A 22,064-nucleotide genomic window follows, 5' to 3' on the forward strand; every position below is an offset into this window, starting at 1 on the left:
AGTTGTTCTTCCCTGTGAGGATGCTGAGGTGCTCGCACAGGTTGCCCAGAGAAGCTGTGGCTGCCCCACCCCTGGTAGTGTTCAAGACCAGGTTGGACGGGGCTTTGAGCAACCTGGTCTAGTGCAAGGTCCCTTCCAACCAAAACCATTCTGTGATTACTAAACACGGTCGCTTCAGCGTGGCTTTACGCTCGACCATCTCCCGGCACCGAGGTGCCGCTGCCACCGCGCTCGGCCAGGAGGAGCCCCAGAAACTGGGTCTCCCCAACGGAAGAGCCGCCCTCGCCCCCCGCTCCCGTCCCCGCCGGCTGCCCCAGGGCCCTCATTCCCCGAGTCGGGTAGGCCCTGCTCGCCGCCGGGGCGGAGGTGAGGGGAGACCGCACCGCGCTCGCTGCTTGGGAGGAGGTGAGGGGAGACCGCACCGCGCCCGCCGCCGGGGCGCTCTCGGCCCCTTCGGAGCGCGTCAGAGCGGGCAGCGGCGACTGTGCGGACAGGCGCCGCGGCCAGCCCGCCGCGCCGGGGAGGAGGAAGGGCCCGCCGCGCCGCGCCGCCCCGGAGAAAGGCGGTGCCGCGCCGCCGGTGGAGGGGAAAGGAGGTCGCGATGCCGCTCTATGAGGGCCTGGGCAGCGGCGGGGAAAAGACCGCCGTGGTGATAGACCTGGGCGAGGCCTTCACCAAGTGAGTAGTGCCGCACCCCCCCGCCTGCCCCTCTTCTGTCGCGACAGGCTTCGCCAGTGTCGCGGCTGCGGGGCGGGCCTGCCGTCGGGATGAATAATCGTGCGTGGCGGTTTTTCTCCTCCCCCCTTGCTATGGTGGTACAAAGGCGACAATAACAGCTTTATTTTCTAGTCTCGTGTTTCAGATGAAACGGAGCGGGTGTAACTCGAGGTGGAAGCAGAAGTGCTCAGTATTTAGCCATTTATCTCATGAGCCAGAAATGTACCCGTGCCCCTGCCCGCAGCACGTCAGAATACCCCGTTGCGTTAGAAACCTCCGGCTTCCTCCACGCTCGTGTCTCAGTACGTGCAGCCCTCGTGAAAAAGGGGCTGTTTAAGCAATCCAGCTCCACGTCCAGGGTTAAGATACTCTCGAAATGCTCCCTGGGTTTCAGTGGCCTGTTTGGAGAGGTGGCCTGCACACAAGAAAAAAGTACTGTCTTGCAACAGAAGTGATTCTCCCCCTCTACTCTGCTCTTGTGAGACCCCACATGCAGTACTGTGTCACGCTCTGGGGCCACCAACACAAGAAGGACGTGGAGCTGTTGGAGCGAGTCCAGAGGAGGGCACAAAGATGCTCAGAGGGCTGGAGCACCTCTGCTATGGAGACAGGCTGAGAGTGTTTGGTTGTTCAGCTTGAAGAAGGCTCCAGGGAGACCTTAGAGCAGCTTCTGGTGCCCAAAGGGGCTAAAGGAAAGCTGGGGAGGGGCTTTTAACAAAGGAGTGTAGGGATAGGACAAGGGGGAATGGCTTTGAACTGGCAGAGGGGAGATTTAGATTAGATACCAGAAAGAAATTCTTCCCTGTGAGGGTGGTGAGGCATTGCCACAGGTTACCTAGAGAAGCTGTGGCTGCCCCATCCCTGGCAGTGTTCAAGGCCAGGTTGGACGGGACTTGGAACAAGCCGGTCTAGTGGAAGATGTCCCTGCCTGTGGCAGGGGGTTGGAACTGGATGAGCTTTAAGGGCCCTTCCAACACAAACCATTCTATGATTCTATGTGTGCCACTTTTACTAGGCTAGGCTCATGCCTCTGGTGTGTCTGTGTGGGTGCGTTTACCTGCTTGAAGCCTCTGAGGATTTCTCTGCTTGTCGAAAGAGGCAGGAGTCGCAGGAACAGGGTTTCTTTTCCAAACTTGTGTTGTTTTCTTTGCCTTTTTTCCAAGCGACGGTGTAACTGCAGACCAGCAGGCAGGCTTCCTTACCTGGAAATAAATCACTGTGGTGTGGTTATGGCGAAGATTTAACAAAGCTCTCATGGATGGAAACAAACAATTAGATGATTGGCTTTTTGTGGATTGACGTTGTGTTGCCTATCATGGGCTTTCTTGCACTTTTGGGGCACTTTTGAGATTTTATCCCGTGGGCATTATTTGTCTAATAAATGGTCTTATGGAAAAGCATTTCCCCTGAATAGTGTGGGTTTAGAGTCTGCTTACAGCCTTCATTCTTGTAGGAGAGATGGCAACTTAATTATATGAGAAACATCTGTCCTTTTCCAAATAAGGCTGTAATTAACCACAAGTTCAAAAGTTGTCAGGATGACAGGTGAGGACAAGTGTGCACACACACAGTCAGGCTTTGTTTGGGATTCCAAAGAAAAAAATTAACTTCTAAATCATATCTGGTTTAAGATTTTTTTACATTGACAGTTGCCAAGTACCAAAATCAGTAATTGACCTTTAGCATTAAAAGTACTCCAAGTCCAGAGGCTTTATATTTCTCTACTCGTAGTGGTCTTCTGAGGTTTGTGCTTAATGGGTGTGGCAGCGGTGAAACAAATGTCAAGCGCTGCATTTCTTAAATACTGAATTCCTGTTGTTTTTCAGTTGCTTTTTTTAGTCCATGGTTCTGTGTCTTTTAAGGGGCAATCACTTTATGAAAACCAGGTGGGTTTGCGAAAAGTTTCTTTTGGGGTTGCTGCTGTTTGGATGATGTTGCATCAACGCTGGATGCAGAGCCCTCATGTTTTGTCAGGAGGCCTGGAGTAGTAACCGGTCATCCTGAGGCGGTAATGCCTTAAATCACCCAGGACGCTTGTGAAGGGAACGTATTTCAAAGCTGGAAATAATAGGAAAAAAGTGTCAGTTGCTGGTCAGCAGTGAAATAGGCCACAGGACCTGCATGATTGTGATCATCATGTCTTTGTCTTTTGTTTGTTCTAAATAAATATCATGGGAAAGTAGGGATTTAAAGAGGACAGGATAACTTCATCTTGCCTGTGTTTAATGAGATTCTGTGAAAACTGGGTCTGTGTGGAGGATACAGGAAGGTATTTCTTTGGAAATTTAACAGGCAATAAGGAAGGTTGCACGTGGATTATTACAAAGTGTACTGAGTGGAAGGTAGGAGGCAGATCAGAATTGAGCACTACAGTCCTTACAGAAGTGAAGAAAACTTGTTTTGTTTAATGCAGCTGAGGGTCAGTCAATAAGAAGGTACAAAATCTTTCTCATACAAAATGGCTCGACAGAAAAGCGGTGTGCAAAGCACCTCTTTGCAGTCACAGAAATACGCCTAATTAATTACTCTGTGATGGTTCCTAGGCCCACGATGTTAAATGGTGACTTGAGATGATAAGGTTTTCTACATTTTCTTTTAGGTGTGGTTTTGCAGGAGAAACAGGACCAAGATGCATTATTCCTAGTGAAATAAAGAAACCTGATGTCACAAAGGTAAGCTGTTTTACCTGAACTGTTTTACCTTTATCACGTTTGGTATGTTCCGGTACAGAAAGAATTTGCAGGTATGTTTTCTGTCCATCAGAAGCTATTTCTCATTATCTTATAACTGCTGCTGTTCTAACTAGATAACACCTAAGTGTGGTACCAATGCCGATGTTAATTGGTACTCATCACCCATGCGTGTTTGGGGCATTTATTGACAAATTTCTTGGCCTAGCTATGTTTTGTTTGCCTTTTTTCATTTCAGTAGAGGATGGCAGCTTTTGGAAAACTAATGTTGTGATAAGCTGTTACCAGTACCAAAAATTAGCGTGACTAAACTCTGGACTTGAGTAATAGAGTGAGTTTATAAGATGCATCGTTATGGACATAGCACAAATCAGGCAAGACTGAGTGCTTGTTTATGTGTGTTAGATTATATATGCTCAGATGTAATTTATTATCTCATAAATATTTATATCTCGTGTATATGTTTATATATAAGCACTGCTTCGTATTTAAGATGACTGTGGATATTTTTACTTTACAGCCTGTCAGAGTTGTTCAGTATAATATTAACACAGAAGAGCTCTATTCGTATCTGAAGGAATTTATCCATATGCTGTATTTCAGGTAAGTGATGCTTGGATGTTAGTTACTCAAGCCTCCTGCTGCTCTTTTGAGTACATTGAGAGGTGTCAGAGGTGCGATATTCAACAAAGACTGCTGTCTCGTTGACTAAGATATCAGGTTAGATATAAGGAAGAAGTTCTTTACTGCGGGGGCGGTGAGGCACTGGAACAGGTTGCCCAAAGAAGTGGTAAATGCTCCATCGCTGGCAGTGTTCGAGGCCAGGATGGACAGAGCCGTGGGCCACATGGTCAAGGGTAAGGCATCCCTGCCGTTGTGTTTTGTTACACTGATCTAGAAATGTATAACAGATGTTCAGAACTACTGCCTGCTGGCAGATAACTCTGTAACTTGTTTTCTGTACCTCAGTTCCCTAACTTTCTTTTAGAAAGGTGTTGTTTTTAAACTTGGGAAAAAGACTTTGGGATCTGCTGTTGAAAATGCTATCTACATGCCAATTTCTAGGATTTTTGAGAATAGAATATGAAAATAAGGTAGGTCTCATAATAAATTCTTCAACTTACTGGTTTTGGTTACTTGCCTTGCCTTTCTTAGACATCTGCTGGTGAATCCCAGAGACCGTCGTGTTGTGATCATAGAATCTGTCTTGTGCCCTTCACACTTCAGAGACACGCTCACAAGAGTCCTGTTCAAGCATTTTGAGGTACGTGTTTTACCTAACTAACTACTCCGTATGTTCAGCGTAGCACTTGCCAGTAGAAATTTTACTTGCAATCAGTACCAGATGTGGACAAGGAAATGAAAATAATGCCAAAAGAATGAGAGAGGTGTAAAGAAGATGGAAAAAAAAAGCTGATGGTCGTCTGGGGGAGTAGGGCTTGGAAATTGGACAAAAGGCCATTTTTATCTCATTCTGACTTTTCATGAGGACACAAAACAGGAGCTATTAACAAGAATCCAGAAGGTGTCTCTGGCTTGTACGAAAATACAGCTCACATCACACTGTTTGAGACAGCTCCAATAATCCCCATTGAGCGCTGCCCGAAGCCAGAATTTCTGTTTAAACAGTTGTTAGTGCTCTGTCAGCAAATCTCATGCCTTCTACCAGAGTCAATATCTTCGTCTAGCACATGGTCTAACCTCTAGCTCTACTCATTTAGATAAGAGTTTAACTTAAATGTATTATCTTCTCTGCTTTATCAGTCTTTTTGGAAAAAAATATGAACCTACTTCTTGCTTAGTTCTAATGGGAAATGTTTGGGAAGGTGATTCTATACTGCTTCAATTCAGATAGAATAAAGGTTAAGGTTCTTCTATAAAACGTGATGAACCTGGTTTGTCTGGAGTACTTCTTCACTGTGCTTCCATAACACAGTTTACTAACTAATCTTGAACTTCTGCGTAATCCTTTTCTACTATCGATAAAATTGTCTGATGAAATTGCTGGAAGATTGGGTGGTTTGGTTTTGGTTTTGTTGTTTGTTTGTTTGTTTTTTTAAATCTAATTCCCTTACAGGAAGAAAACATGTCTCAGATAAAGCACTCCCATGCAAAACTGGTTGTCAGAAATTAGAGTGAGAGTGGTAAAATACTGGAGCAGGTTGCCCAAAGGGGTGGTAGATGTGCCATACCTGGAGACGTTCATGGCCAGGCTGGAGGCGGTTCTGAGCGACCTGATCTAGTTGCAGATGTCCCTGCTCACTGCAGGGGGGTTGGACTAGATGACCTTTGGAGGTCCCTTCCAACCCAAACTATTCTATGATTCTACTTGCAAAGTCACATTTTGATGGAGAGACTTTGTAACTTGCTAAGAAGCCAGCTAATACTGATGTGAAGTTAATTCTCTCTGGCTAGTATTTCCATTTGGTGCAAAGAATAAGAGCGGCATATGAATACAGGGTCAATATTATAACTTGTGTCTCTGGGCCAAGTGTCAGTAATGTTGCCCTTAAATGCAGGATTTATTGAAATTGCTCCTACAATTCACACTTCAAGGTATTCCCTTATGGGAACTGCTGCTATCTAGGGAATGCGATTTATGGGGTTGTGGGAGAAGGAAGTAATTCTTGTGTAATTTTGACTTGAGTTTCTACATTGCTGTTGCGAGAGTGTTGGAAATAGCCTCTTCTGTGAGTTTGCGTGCAACAGTACGTTGTCATAAGGCACACATTATTAGGTTTTGTGGCACCTTTGTTCACATTTTCACGGTCATTATGCAACATTTCAAGTAGCTGTGTATTCGTTCCTGAAATTTATTTTCAATGAGAATAGGAAACCTGACCTATGACTTCAGATAAGTTCTGTAGTTGACACCCGCTTTTCTTAGAAGTCAATTTCAAGATTCATTACTGCTGACGTGACTGGTATTTACCACAAAGAAGATGAATATAGAATTTAGAATCCTGTTGTATTTTGTTCATTACTACTGTATCTTAAATGCTGAATTAAAAATAGGTATCTCAAGGTACAGTTGTTTGTGTTTTGCTTTTAATATGACATCTAGGGAAAGCATCAGTGCTTCGGATAGTTTTTTTCTACCCCTACCCTTCTGTTAATTGTCTTTTTTGGTTTCCATGTAGGTACCTTCAGTTTTATTTGCTCCAAGCCATCTGATGTCTCTCCTGACACTTGGGATCAATTCTGCCATGGTTCTAGATTGTGGATACACAGAAAGCTTGGTGCTGCCTGTATCCTTTAGTAATACAGAAACAAAATTTTCAGCAACAAGGCTGTCGTGGCAAGATGACACTTTTATAGACTTACAGTGTGCAAAAAAGTAATAGGAACAGATCAACCAGTGTGGCTTTTGACTATAGGATGTCATGACTTGGGGAATCTCTTCACAGCTGACATGCGAAATCTGTGTTCCCTTGAAACTTGGGAAGGGAGTTTGTAACTTCAGCCTTTAGATACTAGAAATTAGCTTTGGAGAAAAGCACATGTAGCGTATTTCCAATAGCTAGTGCAAGTGATTGTTGACGGGAAAAAGCATTCAGTTCCAGCACCCAAAACAAAAAAGGAGCATTTCCTGATCTTCATGTAGATATATGAGGGAATTCCGATTCTGAGCTGCTGGGGTTCTCTTCCTCTGGGAGGAAAGGCTATACACAAGTAAGTTCACACTTACATATTCCAGGTTACCAATGATTTATTTGTGTAAAGTTCATTTTTGACTAATGAGCAGAGATTTTTGTTGAATATGACTTAAATCATAACTTGCTGTGACAGCATCTGATTTTTAAAGTGACCACTGTTTGGCTTTTGTTGGTGTAGCTGTGTATTTAGAAGAATGTAGCTGGAGGGTCCCTTAAGCATGATATAGAGAATCAGCCTGAGTTAGTAAATGTCTTTAACTTATGTGCAATGTTTTAGGGAGCTGGAGTATCAGTTGTTGGAGCAGTGCACAGTTGATACAGGATTAGCCAAAGGACAAAGCCTTCCATCTGTGATGGGTAAGGTCTGTTTGGTGTAGCCTGTGTGCTGTGAACTTGCCCTGGGGGAAGTGGGTTAATACTAGCTGCAAATAAAATGTGTTTAGTATTCACCGCATCCTGTGTGATCTACTTCTATGGTTTCTTTCTCCATGTTTAACAAGTATGTTCTTTTTGTGAAAAGCCACTCACAGCAGCAGGTTTGAATTAAGGCTGATAAAAATTCTGTAGTAATTCTTCAGTCTGTTTTGAGAGAAGACAAACTTTTTATTTCTGTTCTTAAAGTTCTTTCTTCCTCAGAAGTCTTTAATAGCTGCTGTCAAAGTGAAACTTTAAAGTACTAAATGTAATTCAGAGTTAGTTTAATTCTTTAATTCTCTTTCTACTTAAAAAGCTGTGGTTCTAAGTTATTTTTTTTTATTTCAGGCTCAGTTCCAGAAGACATAGTAGAGGATATAAAAGGTAAAATTTTCTGTGTCATAAAACTCTAGTTTATTAAATTGTGCAGTAGAGTATGATAATGACAAGTGTGCAATACTCTACATGTAGGAATTTATTTCATCTTCTTTGTTTGCCGTATTTCTTACCTACTGGAAGAACTTGCAGTGTTCTTCCTCTCTGAAAGCAAAACTAAAACCATTTTGAATTCTTCTTTCAGGTTTAGCCTATGCATTGTTAAGATGTAGCTCATAGACACATTTGATAGAGTAGCACAGAAAGAGTCTTATGCTACTGTATATATCCTGTGATCAGCAGGTCAGGTTAATTTGGGTAGCATTTAAACTCATAGTCTACACAGCACCTGAATTCTGCTGAAGTGTAGAGACCATTTTTCTTTGCATTTATTTGATAATGTCCTGGATCAGCAAGGGCCTAAAGTGTGTATTCTTCTCTAAATTAAGCAAAATTGTTGTCTATTGGTGATGAAAGGATCCAACAAAGTCTCTTCTGCCCTTTCTTTTATGTAGTCCGCACTTGTTTTGTGAGCGATCTCCAACGTGGACTGAAAATCCAAGCAGCTAAGTTCAACATTGATGGCACTGCTGAGGTGGGTGGAGAATGAAGCTTATCATAGTCCTTTGAAGTGGATGTAGCCTTTTTGGCTTCTAAAATAATGTACCTACATTTTTGTTTATAGCGTCCTTCACCACCTCCAGATGTGGACTATCCTTTAGATGGAGAAAAGATTCTCCATGTAGTTGGCCCTATCAGGTGAGAAGTACCATAGCAGAGTGTTTATCTTTAGAAGGGTATATTTTTCAGCTCTAAAAGCACATGAATTTTCATAAAATTAATTTTAATGAAACACTTGAATATGCTTTTAATGTCTCTTAAATTAAGGCTTTGTGCTGGTCACAGTGCAAATGTATATTAAGAGATGTCAGCTTCTCCAGAGAGATCACGCTTAAAGATGAGAGCAAACAGACTGAGGGGATGGTGGAAGCAGAAATGGAGTATTAATGTATAATGATTAGATGGGTTCAGTGAAATGAGTGGGGTATTGTCTCCTCCCTGTTGGCACTGCCTCCTGCGTGGTCTGTATGACAGAAGTAGTGATGATGCATTGTCAGCAGGAAGTCTGTAGTTATTTCCAGTTTGTGTTAACTCACGGTGTAGTATTGCTTCTCATTAACACTTATTTCCTGTCTTTCCATAGAGACTCCGTTGTCGAAATATTGTTTGAACAGGACAATGAAGAGACATCTGTGGCCACTTTGATCTTGGATTCGCTTGTTCAGGTATCTTTCTATTGTAAACAATTTCTTGAATGCCTCCAGCCTTGGAGAACGTACTCTTACAAATGACTCTTTCTAGAGTAACACCCTTTTGACTGCAGGTTGTGATTGGTTGAAAAAGTTGAGCATAGCATAACTCCTAGGGTTCTGCCACATGACGAACTTCCGTGGGGTAGTAAGTCAGCATGTGTCACCTGCTCTCTGATCGCTTCCTTACTCTTTGGTATACTACAGTGTGTCTAGGACTTTTCTAAGAAACGTAGTGCTCACCCCTCAGCAAAAGTAATACACTAGCTTGCCTTTATTTGGGGGTGGAGCTCTACGTGTGTAGTGAGGAAGGAGTAGCTAATACTTGGTGGTGTAGGAATTGCTGTGCTTAAACTGAAATGGCACAGGTATTCTATTCTTTTTTCAAGGTGTTTTGCTCAGAGTTAGACTTTGAGTCCTGCAGACTGCTGGTTTGTCTAAGATGGAATAAAAATAATTTGGCTATCTCTATTACAGGCAGTACATTAGATTTATTGAGGAGAATTTTCCTGGCATATACAAACACACCATTTCTTATTACATTTAGTAAAAAAATGCATTAGAAAACCACTGTAAATGGAAATTTTCATTATGTGGTGGTGTTTGCGCGTTTAATCAAAGCTGACTTCCTGTAGTTATTGATGCCATTTAAATTAGTTTGCTGAGACATAATTTATTGGGGAGCCATAAGCTTGGATGACATGACAAACATTTCAATTAGAATTCCTTATGGAAACAAATTTTTTAACGAGAACTGTGCCTGGACCCCTCATCTCTGTACTTCTAGGCATTTACCTTGCATCACTCTGTCCTGAGAAAGGACAAATATTAAATTTACAAATGTTAAATAGCATCCAGTTATTTCCTCTGGACAAGAGCCTGGCATATCTTTTCCCAGAACTCGTGGGAATTACAGTCACCAATACCTCTGTCCTCTGCCATCTTGGCCTGTCTCAGCTGAAGAGCTTTAGAGGGACTCACAGCACATCCATAAAAGCCTCAGTTGGGAAGTTCCTTAAGACTGGTTTTCTTGGGAATCGTGGATTACAAATAATGTTGGTTATGTTTCAGCTACATATGAAAAAACAGCAACTGATGTGTGCAGAAAGACTGACTGAATTTCTAACAGATCTTTTTTGTTTTTATTCCTGTTTGCATTAGTGTCCAATAGACACCAGGAAGCAGCTGGCAGAGAACTTGGTAGTTATTGGTGGCACTGCTATGTTGCCAGGATTCCTTCACAGGCTCATGGCTGAAATCAGATACCTGGTAGAGAAACCAAAATACAAAGAAGCACTTGCCACTAAAACCTTCAGAATTCACACTCCACCTGCCAAACCCAACTGTGTGGCCTGGCTGGGAGGTAAGAATAAAAACAACTGTTAAGGAAAGGTACAAAGTGAAGACCAAAACTTCTAAGTGGGATTTGTAATGAATAAATAACAGTAAAAGTTAGGTGATCTACTGAAATCAAGTTGCAGTGGAGCTCTGTGGAATCGTTATGCCCTTCTGGAAGAAAGGGTTCATTCGGAGGGCAGAAAGAGACTCTGTGAGTTATGGGAGCTTTAATGAGGTGTCAGGACTGACGAGCAATTTGAAACAGAGGTGTGGAAGAGGTGGTGTTGATTCAAGTGCAGTACAGGGCTACCGTCTCATGGTGGCACCAGTAAAGGGATTGGAGAGAGCAGAGACCTGCAGCTTGTGGCAGGTCTGCTTATTGAAAAGCAAGTGTAATTACTGACTGACGACCTGTGAGCTATGGAGTCCAGAGGCTGCTAACTCCCCATGCTGTCCACAAGCAATAAATACAACAACTTGCGATGGATTTTTGGATGCTGTACTGGCAAGTTAGGGAAAAAGAAAGGCTTTCTGTTGGTAGCTACTCTTCAGGAAGGTTCTGAAGTTGATAAGAATTCATGCTTTTCTAAGCTTTCGGTTAATAAGCTGAGCCCATCTGGTCTGTATGAAGAACTAACTTTAAAGGTAGATTTTATATCTGTATGGCTTGAAATGTAAATGTTTGTAAACATTTACTTAGTTTTAAAACCTTTGGGTCTACTTTTAGGATTAGCAAACAAGAGTGATCTATATGCGCCAAGCTCTCTAATATGTTTTCTTCACTGGCAGTGCTAGTCAGCTGTTGCAGCCTGAATTGTCTCAGAACTTGTGTAAACTTCTTACGGATATTGTGTGGCACACTTTTTGGGGGAGAGGAACTTTCCTTAAACACGAGGTGGTCTGTTTGAAGTGCTTAAAATAAAAACTTTTAGGAAACTTTCTTGTAAGAAGCTACTTTTGCTGTCAGCAGAGGCTAGATGGTTCTTGGTTTCAGTTACTTTCAAAGGACGTAAATGGAAGCAATTTGAGACTAGCTGGGCTACTGAAAAGGAAAGCGGCTATATCCTTTCATTCCTTTAACTTTGGGGACAGAGCTATAAAAAAAAACAGTTGAGATTCTTGATAGGAAGTAGAAAAAGAAATTCAGTAAATCAAATTAATGCAATATTTCCCCCTTGCCCCCCAATATTGTAGGAGCCATTTTTGGAGCACTTCAGGACATACTTGGGAGCCGGTCTGTGTCCAAAGAATATTACAGCCAGACAGGCCGCATACCTGACTGGTGCTGTCTTAATAATCCTCCACTGGAAATGATGTTTGATGTTGGAAAAGCACCCCCACCATTGATGAAGAGGGCTTTTTCTACTGAGAAATGAGAACCTGTGTGCTACACAAGGATTCTTTTCCTCTATTTCAAGTACATGTATATGCATTGGTTTGGGTTTTTGTATTAAGTAATTTGTGTGTAACACTATTAAATAGGAACAATGTGGATGTTTTCAGGCACTAAACTAGTAGGTACTAACACTATTTAAAACCATGTCCATTTTAAAAACTTAAATCTGGCAACTACTATGCTGTTTAGTCCTGTTCTGGAGAAATTCTGTAATGTCATGAGTTATAGCCTACTGAGTTGTTTGTTATTTATCTGTACAGTAAATGCCATTGCTGAGAGTATTTGTTTTAAGATAGTTTTATTGTAAACATGCTTAGCAGAAAGAAGGACAATCTACTGTGGGAAACATCTATGGAAGTTTTTCTGCCCAATTCTGTATTAAAATATTCCACCCTAGAATCATGTGTGAGGAAATGGTTTGAGTCTGTTAAGTGAAGGTGGCTGTCCTGGGTTCAGCTATAGCAGTCATTTTTCTCCTTGTTAGCAGCTGGTGCAGTGCTGTGTTTTTTAATTTTCAGCCTGGGAACAACGCTGATAACACTGATGTTTTTAGTTGTTGCTAAGTAGTGTTTATTCCAACCAAGGACTTTCTCAGTCTCATGCTTTGCCAGGGAGGAGGGGAAGCCGGGAGGAAACAGAGACAGGACACCTGACCCAAACTAGCCAAAGAGGTATTCCATACCACAGCACGTCATGCATGTATATAAACTGGGGGGAGTTACCCGGAAGGCCCAGATCACTGCTTGGGTCAGGCTGGGTATCGGTCACTGGGTGGCGAGCAATTGTATCCTCTCCCCTTGTTATTTCCCTTATCATCATTATTATTCTTAGTGGTAGTAGTAGCAGTTTTGTATTATACCTTAGGCTTAGTTACTAGACTGCTCTTATCTCAACCCGTGGGAGTTACATTCTACCGATTCTCCTCGCCAGCCCTCTGGGAGCAGAGGGAGGAAGAAGGGCGGGAGTGAGCGAGGGGCTGCATGGTTCTGAGTTACCAGCTGGGCTCAAACCATGACTCTAGACCAAGCAGCCTCTCTGCAACATCCCTGACCACTCTTTGGGCTCGGCCAGCCAGCCAGTTTCCAACCCAGCACAGAATCCACCTACCAGGCCATGAGCAGCCAGTTTCTCCAGCAGAATGCTGTGGGAGACAGTGTCAAATGCTTTACTTAAGTCCAAATGTCCACGGAGCCTTGGGCGACGTGGTCTAGTGAGGCGTCCTTGCCCGTGGCAGGGGGGTTGGAACTAGATGATCTTAAGGTCCTTTCCAACCTTAACCATTCTACGATTCTATGAGGATCAACCTGTTTGTCCTTTATCAAGTCCAGGTCCCACATTTGACCTGAATCAGACTGAAGTTTCAGGCCTGTTATGGCAAGCCCTGTTCAGTGCATTGACACAGACGTAAACCAAGGAACTCACAGGGAACAAGGTGGGTCTGTAGACTGCAACACAGGACCAGAGCCAAAATGGGAGGCTTCAGAGCTGCATGTCTTGTGTCCTGTACGAGATCCTTGGCCCCACCGAGAAAGACTACAGCCCGCACAGCAGTACTGCTGCATTAGCACAGTGTTTATCCTGCACTGCACCATGGAGGCACATCCAGGAAGTTTCACGTGTATAATCATTGTGTGCTTCAAGAGTTTCCAAGAGAGCACTGAAACAGCAGCCCAGCAGTGATTTAGCCAGCTGACAGCCTCCTCTTGGCAGGTTCTGTTGTCTCCAGTAACACAGCTCAGGCTGCCACACAGATGGACGACAGCAGCAGCCTGCTCCCAGCCACCTCCTTCTGGGCAGGTGCCTCTCAGTCCTGGGCTTGCTGCACCACCACTTAACAGATGACCACCACCCCATCACATGCAGGACAGCTGGTCACACAAGTCTCATGCACACAGCCAACAGCCATCCATCACACAGAAGATCTGTTAAGATCCTCCTCCTCCCAGTTGCAGGAGTCAGCTTGCCACTGGCACAGTCAAGCTCAAATGCAAGAAGCCCCCAACCATCAACAGTTTCACTTGCTTTGACTGATATGTTCTCAGTTCTACAAGTGAACTGCTCTTACCTTTGAGCCATAGGTCTAAGGAATACTATTAAGGAAAGGTTAGGGTTATCAGAACCACCCCTCAGTCTTCCAAAGAGCAAAGATCACTCTCTGCAGTCTTGCTCATGGGCACCAGGATGAGTCCCCCATCTTGCTAGACTCCTCATTTCCCCACCCAAACAGCACATAGATAAATATTACCTGCATTTGTACACACACAGTGCAGCAGCAAATCACCTAGCACTGCTTTGCTACACAAGGATGCATCATTCCTCCATGTCTTCTCATGCACTCCTGTGATGCTGTGCAAGAGGTAACTGCTGTTGTGGGGAGAGGGATCTCAGTAACATCCTATTTGTGCTAGTCCAGCTAACACAAAGGCCCTCTGCATCCTCCTGCTCATGTACATTTGTCTCCTTTGGGAAGGCGATATTGTATCTATCCAGTCAGCTAAATACAACCAAGGATACAGAAAGCTTGTATGTCTTGTCACACACAGCTATACGTATTTCCATTGTAAAAGATACCTCTTATTCCACACAGAAGACTCCTCTAGCTGAAGACCCTTATGATCTGCAGGGCTGTCTGTAGCACAGAAGACAACCTCAGCACTACCAGCTTAGACACACACAGGTCAGTCAACTACTGCAGGCTCCATTACCTGGTTGAGCCTTCAGGGCACACCGAGTCACATTTTGCACTCTCCCTGCAGCCCTGGCCCTCAGCAGCTTGAGCTGCTGGAATAATTCCTTGTCACAGGCCACATACACACACCAGGTGCTCAGGGACAAACAGAAGCCACCAAAAAGCTGTTCACCAGCAAGAGCACGTACAGTTCCACTGGAGGATGGGCAGCCACTCATCCATCACCTCTACCCTGCCTGCCATAAAAAAAACCTAAACCCAAACAGTTGAAAACTGACAGTATTCAGCTACTCTCCCTTTATGTGCTTCTGTAATTAAAAAGCGCTAAGAGTATATTATGCAAGTTAAATTGCTAGGGCCCAAGGACGTGCATCTGCCTTGCCCTGCTGATCAATATAAATTATTTTCATCTCACACCCCTTTTGCAAGGGCCAGTTAAGATCAGACATATTGAAACATCAAGAGATTGTTATTTTTTAAATAAAGAACAGTTTGGATCTAGATACAGTTTCTCTACAAGTCAGGAGTCCTTTTAGGCTATACAAGTAGTTTTAGCAGTGGTTAAACCTAAACAGAACTCCAGCTGCACTTGAAAGCCATAGCATTTCTCTAGCACTCATACACATTGTACATAAGTATATACACATATGTATATACTTTTGTAGGTTTCTAGCTCCAAGAAGCCCAAAACATCTAGGAGGTGGTTAAAAGTACTGAAAATGTTAATCTCTTCCCAACAAGCTTACTCCATCTTTACTAGGATCAGGCATGCCAGTGAAAAAGAGGGAAAGCTGCTCCCTAGAAGGCTAGCTTTTAGAGATCCATTAATGAAAAACTTTCCTCCTTCTGGCTCGTAGGTAACGTGGGCAGCCAGTACCAGACAGATACAAGAGTTCCCAGGGTAGCCTCATACTCACACCCCTTGAAATAGTCTGAAAAGCAGTATTGGTCATAGTCCTACAATTGTAAAGTATGAAAATAATGGAGAGGTATTTGCTCAGGAAATCCACAAGTAGATCTAAGCTAGCCTAGACCTCTGCATTCAATGAAGACTAAACGTATTGGCATGGAACTTAGTGCAGGATAACGGCACAAGTTCATGCTTCAAAGAAGATTAATCAGAGCTTAAAATCTACTTAGCTTTAGGATGACGATGCATTAGACAGTGTATGAACACCAGTGACGTGGTATCTTCTTAAGCAGAGTTTGACACCTTGTTCTAGCAGTTCCACTTAATGCAACAGCAATACAGGTTTTAGCAGATAGCTGCAGAGCAGTTTGTTACTGAAGCTGCAGTGGGATATACATTTACCCTGCCATCTGGCTGTTTTTATAGTCAGACTGCTCTACTGCCTTAGCCAAGCAATAAAACTAAGCTGGAGCGTGCTGCTCTGACCAAGCACCTCCTCTGTAGTAAGCTTAAGCTTTTTTGTTACTAGCTTGAAGCTGTAGAATAACTCCGTATTTCATGCCACAGGAGTTCCTTGTCCCCAGATTTCACTGGCATTCTCCAAGCTGGAGCCCTGGCAATCAGCTGCCAAGCACCAGCCAGGCTCTCAGTGGAAAACTAATCCTTGCTTCAAATAGGAAGCATAGACAAAGGGCGAGAGACAATGCCAGCTACTTCCCCTGCACTTAATAACAACAAATCCCAAGAGATGCAGTTCCCTTAGCTGCAAAGGCAGCACAAATGCAGACAACCAAAGAGCTTTATCTTTAACGTGGGGGGGGGAGTGGGGGAGGAGGGAGTTTGCCTTTAACACCTAGCAGGTCGGAAAGAAGCACAAAGGACTACTAGGCTAAAACAGGTGACAAAACTGTCCATCAGGAGGTGCCCATCAGAATAAGAACCACCTACTACTGGGGGCAAGTGACCAAGCTGGGGCACAGCAAATATAAATTGGTCACCAGCTGAAGCAGTCTTGCAGACGCAGTTGGATCTTTCCGAGTCAGGCTGCTTCCTTGCTCCATACAATTAGCACTAGCAATAGCTTTTAGACCATTAACCCCCTCTCTGAGACCTGTTTGAAGAGTCAGCTCTTGGAAGGTCTGACAAAAGCCAGCTCAGAAGGAACCCCAGCCTGTTATGGTCACTCCAACAAGGCAGGCTTGAAGGGGATGAGCACAGAGCAGACTAGGCTTCTCTCGTTCAATAGCTGTTCCTTACACAGACCAGCAGTTCGTGGACACATGCTGCAATTCATTAAACTCCCCCCTCTGACCCAGTTGTATGCAGCTGCTCCCTAGGATGGCTTTTAGAGTTTTGACCTGCCAGTCTACTTGGGGAAGAAGTCCCAAGAAAACCATTCACTGTTATTTTCTGCCTTGGGCAAGTTCTGACTGTGCTTTTCAGTGAGAAAAAAAAAATCATCAAGTTTTTAACTCACTTGGATTAATAACCCTGTTCTAACAATCCCTCTCCCACACAGAAAGGACACTTGTACTCTGTAGCTGAAGAGGCTGCCTGCATCATACAGCAGAGTGCACAGGAGATTAACAGGTCAGCTTCAGACAAATCACTGCCTAGCCTTTGCAGAACAGAGCTTTTCACACCTCCGAAGTACAAGCTTGATTACGCCAGCTTTGACTGGCTGAACAGTCCTGGATGAGCTCAGCTCCACAATTCATCTACCAGTTAAGGGAAATGGACAAAAACACTGCAAGTCTTCTAATGCAAAGATTTAGCCAAAACATACAAGTCAAGCAACATCCAGCAATCAAATGCTATGTTACCAGAGTGTTAATGTATGCTACCCAAGCCTTATTACTCGTGCTGAATACAAAAGCCAGCAGATAATACACTGCAGACCTCCAACTCCTACTTTTGCACACAAGCTGAGAAAGAAGCTTTCATTCTGTCCTCGCCCTGTTCGATCGAGTGAATTGTAGAGCTGATGCTCTTACAGCACTTACTGCAGACAAACAGACCGCAACCAGTTAAGCCATCTCCAACAGCTCGCAGTGAAATCCCAACAGTGACATGACTCAGGCTGCATTGGTGGGTGGTGTCAAGTCGGATGCGCAAACCTAGACACAACTACACAGCAGAGGAGCACATCTTCGACTTTGAGGATAGTCCCTTACAAGCAAACAAATGAGATGTTAATACTCCGTAAGGACACCTTCCTACCAGTCCTAGTGAGGCACCTTAATACACAATAGATCACCCCCACTTCCAGCACGGGCATTCCAGAAGTAGCTCTTTGAGAAACAAAAGACATGACATGTTGCAGGCATTATTCCTCCAACCACTAAGTGATTCGTAGAACACGTTAAGAACTCGCCAACGAAGTTGAAGTTGTCATAAATTGTGACCACAACGGATCATAATCCAATTAAAATTTTATTAATTATAGCAAGTAGAATATGAGCAAAAACAGCGCTGGACGACAGGGGAGTCTGCGCTCCGCCACTGCCGTGCTGAGCAGTTCAAACAGTCCCTTTTTATACATCTTTACTTCCGTGTTCATGAAGTAGTGGAGGTACTCTGCGCATGCTTCAGTTGTTGTTAGGGGGTCGTTTTCTACCTCCTGGTGGTCGTTGAGGCCGAAGTAAGAAGTCTTTCTCCTTTATCCCATAGCTGACCCCTCATTCACATGTCCTTATCTGGGGTTGTTTGTCCTGTTTCTGTCGGTTCCTGGAAGTCTGGCAGTTATCTCGCGATTGTGGTTATCTTATCTTACTCAAGCAGTGTCCGAGTTTCTGTCGGTTCCTGGAAGTCTGGCGGTTATCTCGCGATTGTGGTTATCTTATCTTACTCAAGCAGTGTCCGAGTTTCTGTCTGCATAAGCAATTTCACATCTTTGTTGCCTAACCTTTACATTGAGCTTAACATAAATCTTAATAAACAATATCCTAGTCCATAGTTTCTCACAATCCCCCCTTTTTCTTTTTATCCTATTATTGTTTATTAGACGTTACTTTCATTTTCGGCACTGCGAACAAACCTTTTTCCACAATCCCAACATTTATCATAACACTCACAAGGTAATACCTCACAATTACAAAAGGCATAGTTCTCACGTGGCATAATGCATTCACAACAATCTTCATCTTCATTAATAGATACACTCTTATATTTTGCCCCAGACCTCGTAGTTAAAATAAGCAGTTTAGCTATGTCAAACCGTTCTTTAATAAAGTGTAAAATATAGCGTAATATACAAGGCCCAAATATGAGTCCCAAAATCAACATGATAAGCGGTCCTGCTAAGGCGGACAACAAAGTGGTTAGCCAAGGTGAAACATTAAACCAGTTTTCGTACCATGACTTGCCCGCCTCACGATCTTTCTTACGTTGATCTAACCTTTTCCGGAGTTCAGACATGGTGTCCTGGACTACTCCAGTATGGTCAGCAAAAGAGCAACATTCTTCATTGAGAGCTACACATAACCCTCCTTCCTTTAAAAACAATAGATCTAATCCTCTTCTATTTTGCAGTACTACTTCTGATAAAGACTTTACTGAAGTGGCTAAATTTTGGATAGATTGTTCTATTTTTGCTAAATCTTCATCTACAGCCATCTGCAAACTTTGTAACTCCTGACCTTTCACTAGGGAGGCTATGCCTGTACCTGCTCCAACTCCGCTCGCTATCAGCAGGGTAGCTAGGGTTACTACTGTAATTGGCTCTCGTTTTTGCCTATTCAGGTCTCCTTCAAAGTGGCGTAACACCTCCTCAGAGGTGTGATAGATTAGACGAGGAACAATAATCACCTGTACGCAAAACTGAGATTGATCAAACACATTTAGGGATAGGCAAGGCGTTACTCCGATGTCTGAACAAACCCATTTAGCTCCTGGTGTCGGGATAGCCCATTTGTCATTTTGATTCTTGTGTTTCTCTATATTGGTGTTAGTGACTGTTTTATTGCACAAAGGCTGATATTTTTCGGGCACTGTACCTATACATTTTCCTTGACCTGTTACTAATTGAATAGTAATTCCTTGCGTATGGTTCCTCTGGTCATCCCATGGGCATTCTCGTGGGTTTGAACCATTAGACCATTGAATCCTACCTGGTTTTCCAATTGCCTCAAAATATGGTGGTCTAACATTATAACATAACCAACATTCTTTAGTTAAATTTGGTTTGCTTTCATTAAGGGCACGATAAGAGGCTTGCATTAGATTCCATAAGGGGTCTTTGGATCCTGACAACTCTCGATCCCTGGATGAGGAGAATTTAGTCACAAGGGAGTTTGGAGAAGTGGTTGCGACGTTTGCGGGGGCAACCTTTTCTTCAGAGAAAGTGGGTAGATTCAGGACCAGGTTTGGTCCTACTGGTAAGGGATCGTGGGGCATCGGTCTTTTCATTATTTGAAAAATTCCTCCTCTGTCTGCACCTGCTTCCCAATATCTAATTCCCCAATATTTCCCTGCCAGCCAAAAGTCCTGAGCAGGATTTTTTATAGTTATATTGATGCCCACACAAGGAATCGGTTTACTTAAGCAATGACCCCACCGGTCTCCGTGTAATTTAGGTCTCTGGCATCCTTCTGGTGACCACTTTATTTCTAGATATTGGTCTCCAGGTGTGGACCACTCAGAAGCCCATGTTTCGCACCCCCAATATGCACAGTAATAATGACCTGGCCAATTACAGTATCCTTTACCAGGGTTTGATGCTGGACATATATAAATTGGTAGACATATATCTGCTTCATCTTTACGATCTTCTTCAGTAATTAGATCATGCAAACTCACATTGAAACTAACTGTGCCCGGTGTAGTTCGTGTTTGGATTGGATTATTTGGATATTTTATGTTTGTTATTGTCCAGTTCATAGGTTTATGAGGGTTTCCATTTGCTTGGGTTATTATCAATAACAAAACTAACGGTATACCAGAAAAAAGGGTGTCTGTTAATTTTGCCAATTTAAGTATATTTTTACCAGTCCTGGGGAAGTTCGGCCATTGCTGCTTTTGTGTCCCATCATTTTGGTTCTTTTCTCCACAGTTTGTTCCTCCTCTGCCTCGCCCGTCGACTCGGTTGCTTCGAGCCACGGGGTGTACCATCTTCTCGGCAGCAAGGGAATTCTTCAGGAGAACAGCTGTTTCGGGCTTTCTGCCTGTTTATATAGGCTTCCCACTTTGCAGCTTTAACTAATGGGGCAAAGTAAGACACGGTCAGTACTTCCCTTCTGCATTTTATAACCAAAATTTCAGCTACAAAGGGGACTGGTTCGTTGGAGTGGTAGCAATAATATCGAGGGTTTATTCCTTTGGCAAAAATTTCCCACCACTCATGGGATTCCCGAATAATTTTTTTTTTTTTTTTTTTTTTTTTTTTTTTTTGTTTAGACTCTAATTGTTTTAATTTCCACTCAGTGAGAGTTCTTTGGATTTTCCAACACTGTGTGCAAACTCCTATTAGAGGGTATCCACATTCACAATGTGTCTACCATTTATCCTGGCATACCTTACACCTAAAACAAGCAAATGGATAACAATTGCAGTTCAAATCATTACACCTAATTCGTATATCTAGAGTGCATATATTATTTACATCAACCTATCTTCTATATTTAATATTGTGAGGTTGCATAAGTTTAGCAATTTCCTTCAACACACTTTGTACGCTTCCATATATAATAGAAAAAAAGAGAAATAATTATAGCAAATATAAACAGCAATACACACTTTATACCGAAAGGTAATGCGGCAAAATAATCCAATAAAGTCTTTATCATTACGTTATCTTTTCAGGGTTATCTTGGTGTCACCTGGAGTACTGATTACTTTCCAGTGGGGTCTCGTCACTGGGCCTTTAATGCGACTGGCATGAGTCCATCCACGCTCCGCAGTTCGGACAGCTGTTTCTGTTGTAAGCAAAACAAGATAAGGTCCCTCCCAATTGGGTTTTAGGGTTTCTTCCTTCCACACTTTAATCAATATCCAATCCCCAGGTTTAACATTATGAATTTTTAAGTCCAACGGGGGTCGTTGTACAATCAGTCCATGTTCCCAAAGCTTGTTACGATGTTCTGCTAATTGTGAAACATATTCATTAATCACACGGTCTCGAATTAAAACATTTGTTTGTGGACTTTCAATTCTATAAGACATTCCATACACCATTTCAAACGCTGATATTCCTACATCTGCTCGGGGTCTGGTTCTGAGAATTAATAGTGCCGTGGGTAGGCACTTAATCCATGATAATTTGGTTTCTATCATTAATTTAGTCAAAATAGTTTTTATTTCTCCATTTATCCTTTCAACTTTTCCCGAACTTTGTGGATGCCATGGTGTATGGTATTCCCACTTAATCCCCAAACTTTCAGCTAGATCTTTAACAATTTTTGACACAAAGTGTGTTCCTCTGTCCGAGTCGATTACTTCAGGTACTCCATATCGAGGTATAATGTGTTCAAGTAACACTTTAGTAACCTGGTTAGCAGTTGCCTTGGAGGTAGGAAAAGCCTCAACATAATGTGTTAAATGATCCACCATTACTAATAAATGTTTGTAACGCC

The 22,064-nt window shown here is 43.0% G+C and overlaps 1 protein-coding gene across 3 annotated transcripts; it reads left to right on the plus strand.

Annotated features, from left to right (window-relative positions):
• Positions 1-414: 414 nt before the first annotated feature.
• Positions 415-12,295, plus strand: LOC115606711 (actin-related protein 10). Of its 3 annotated transcripts, none has more exons than XM_030483089.2 (14): positions 489-678; positions 3,317-3,389; positions 3,646-3,781; positions 3,928-4,010; positions 4,563-4,671; positions 6,548-6,655; positions 7,012-7,079; positions 7,341-7,420; positions 7,826-7,861; positions 8,368-8,447; positions 8,538-8,611; positions 9,057-9,138; positions 10,324-10,525; positions 11,695-12,295. In XM_030483089.2, exons 3-14 carry the CDS (start codon positions 3,752-3,754, stop codon positions 11,874-11,876), a joined length of 1,134 nt encoding a protein of 377 aa, XP_030338949.1. In that variant the 5' UTR covers positions 489-678; positions 3,317-3,389; positions 3,646-3,751; the 3' UTR covers positions 11,877-12,295. The 3 variants fall into 3 exon arrangements, with proteins under 3 accessions (XP_030338948.1, XP_030338949.1, XP_030338950.1); XM_030483090.1 differs by having other exon boundaries at positions 554-678; positions 3,649-3,781; positions 11,695-12,177; XM_030483088.1 differs by lacking the exon at positions 3,646-3,781 and having other exon boundaries at positions 415-678.
• The last annotated feature ends 9,769 nt before the right edge of the window (positions 12,296-22,064 follow it).

The sequence above is a fragment of the Strigops habroptila genome, chromosome 4 (assembly GCF_004027225.2).
Source record: "Strigops habroptila isolate Jane chromosome 4, bStrHab1.2.pri, whole genome shotgun sequence".
In the NCBI taxonomy this organism is placed as follows: Eukaryota; Metazoa; Chordata; class Aves; order Psittaciformes; family Psittacidae; genus Strigops; species Strigops habroptila.

Coding starts and splice junctions, on each gene's coding strand:
- LOC115606711 (XM_030483088.1), top strand. CDS start 602: ATGCCGCTCTATGAGGGCCTGGGCAGCGGCGGGGAAAAGACCGCCGTG. Junction 3,390..3,927: donor AGAAACCTGATGTCACAAAG/GTAAGCTGTTTT, acceptor TTTACTTTACAG/CCTGTCAGAGTTGTTCAGTA. Junction 7,080..7,340: donor GGAGGAAAGGCTATACACAA/GTAAGTTCACAC, acceptor GCAATGTTTTAG/GGAGCTGGAGTATCAGTTGT.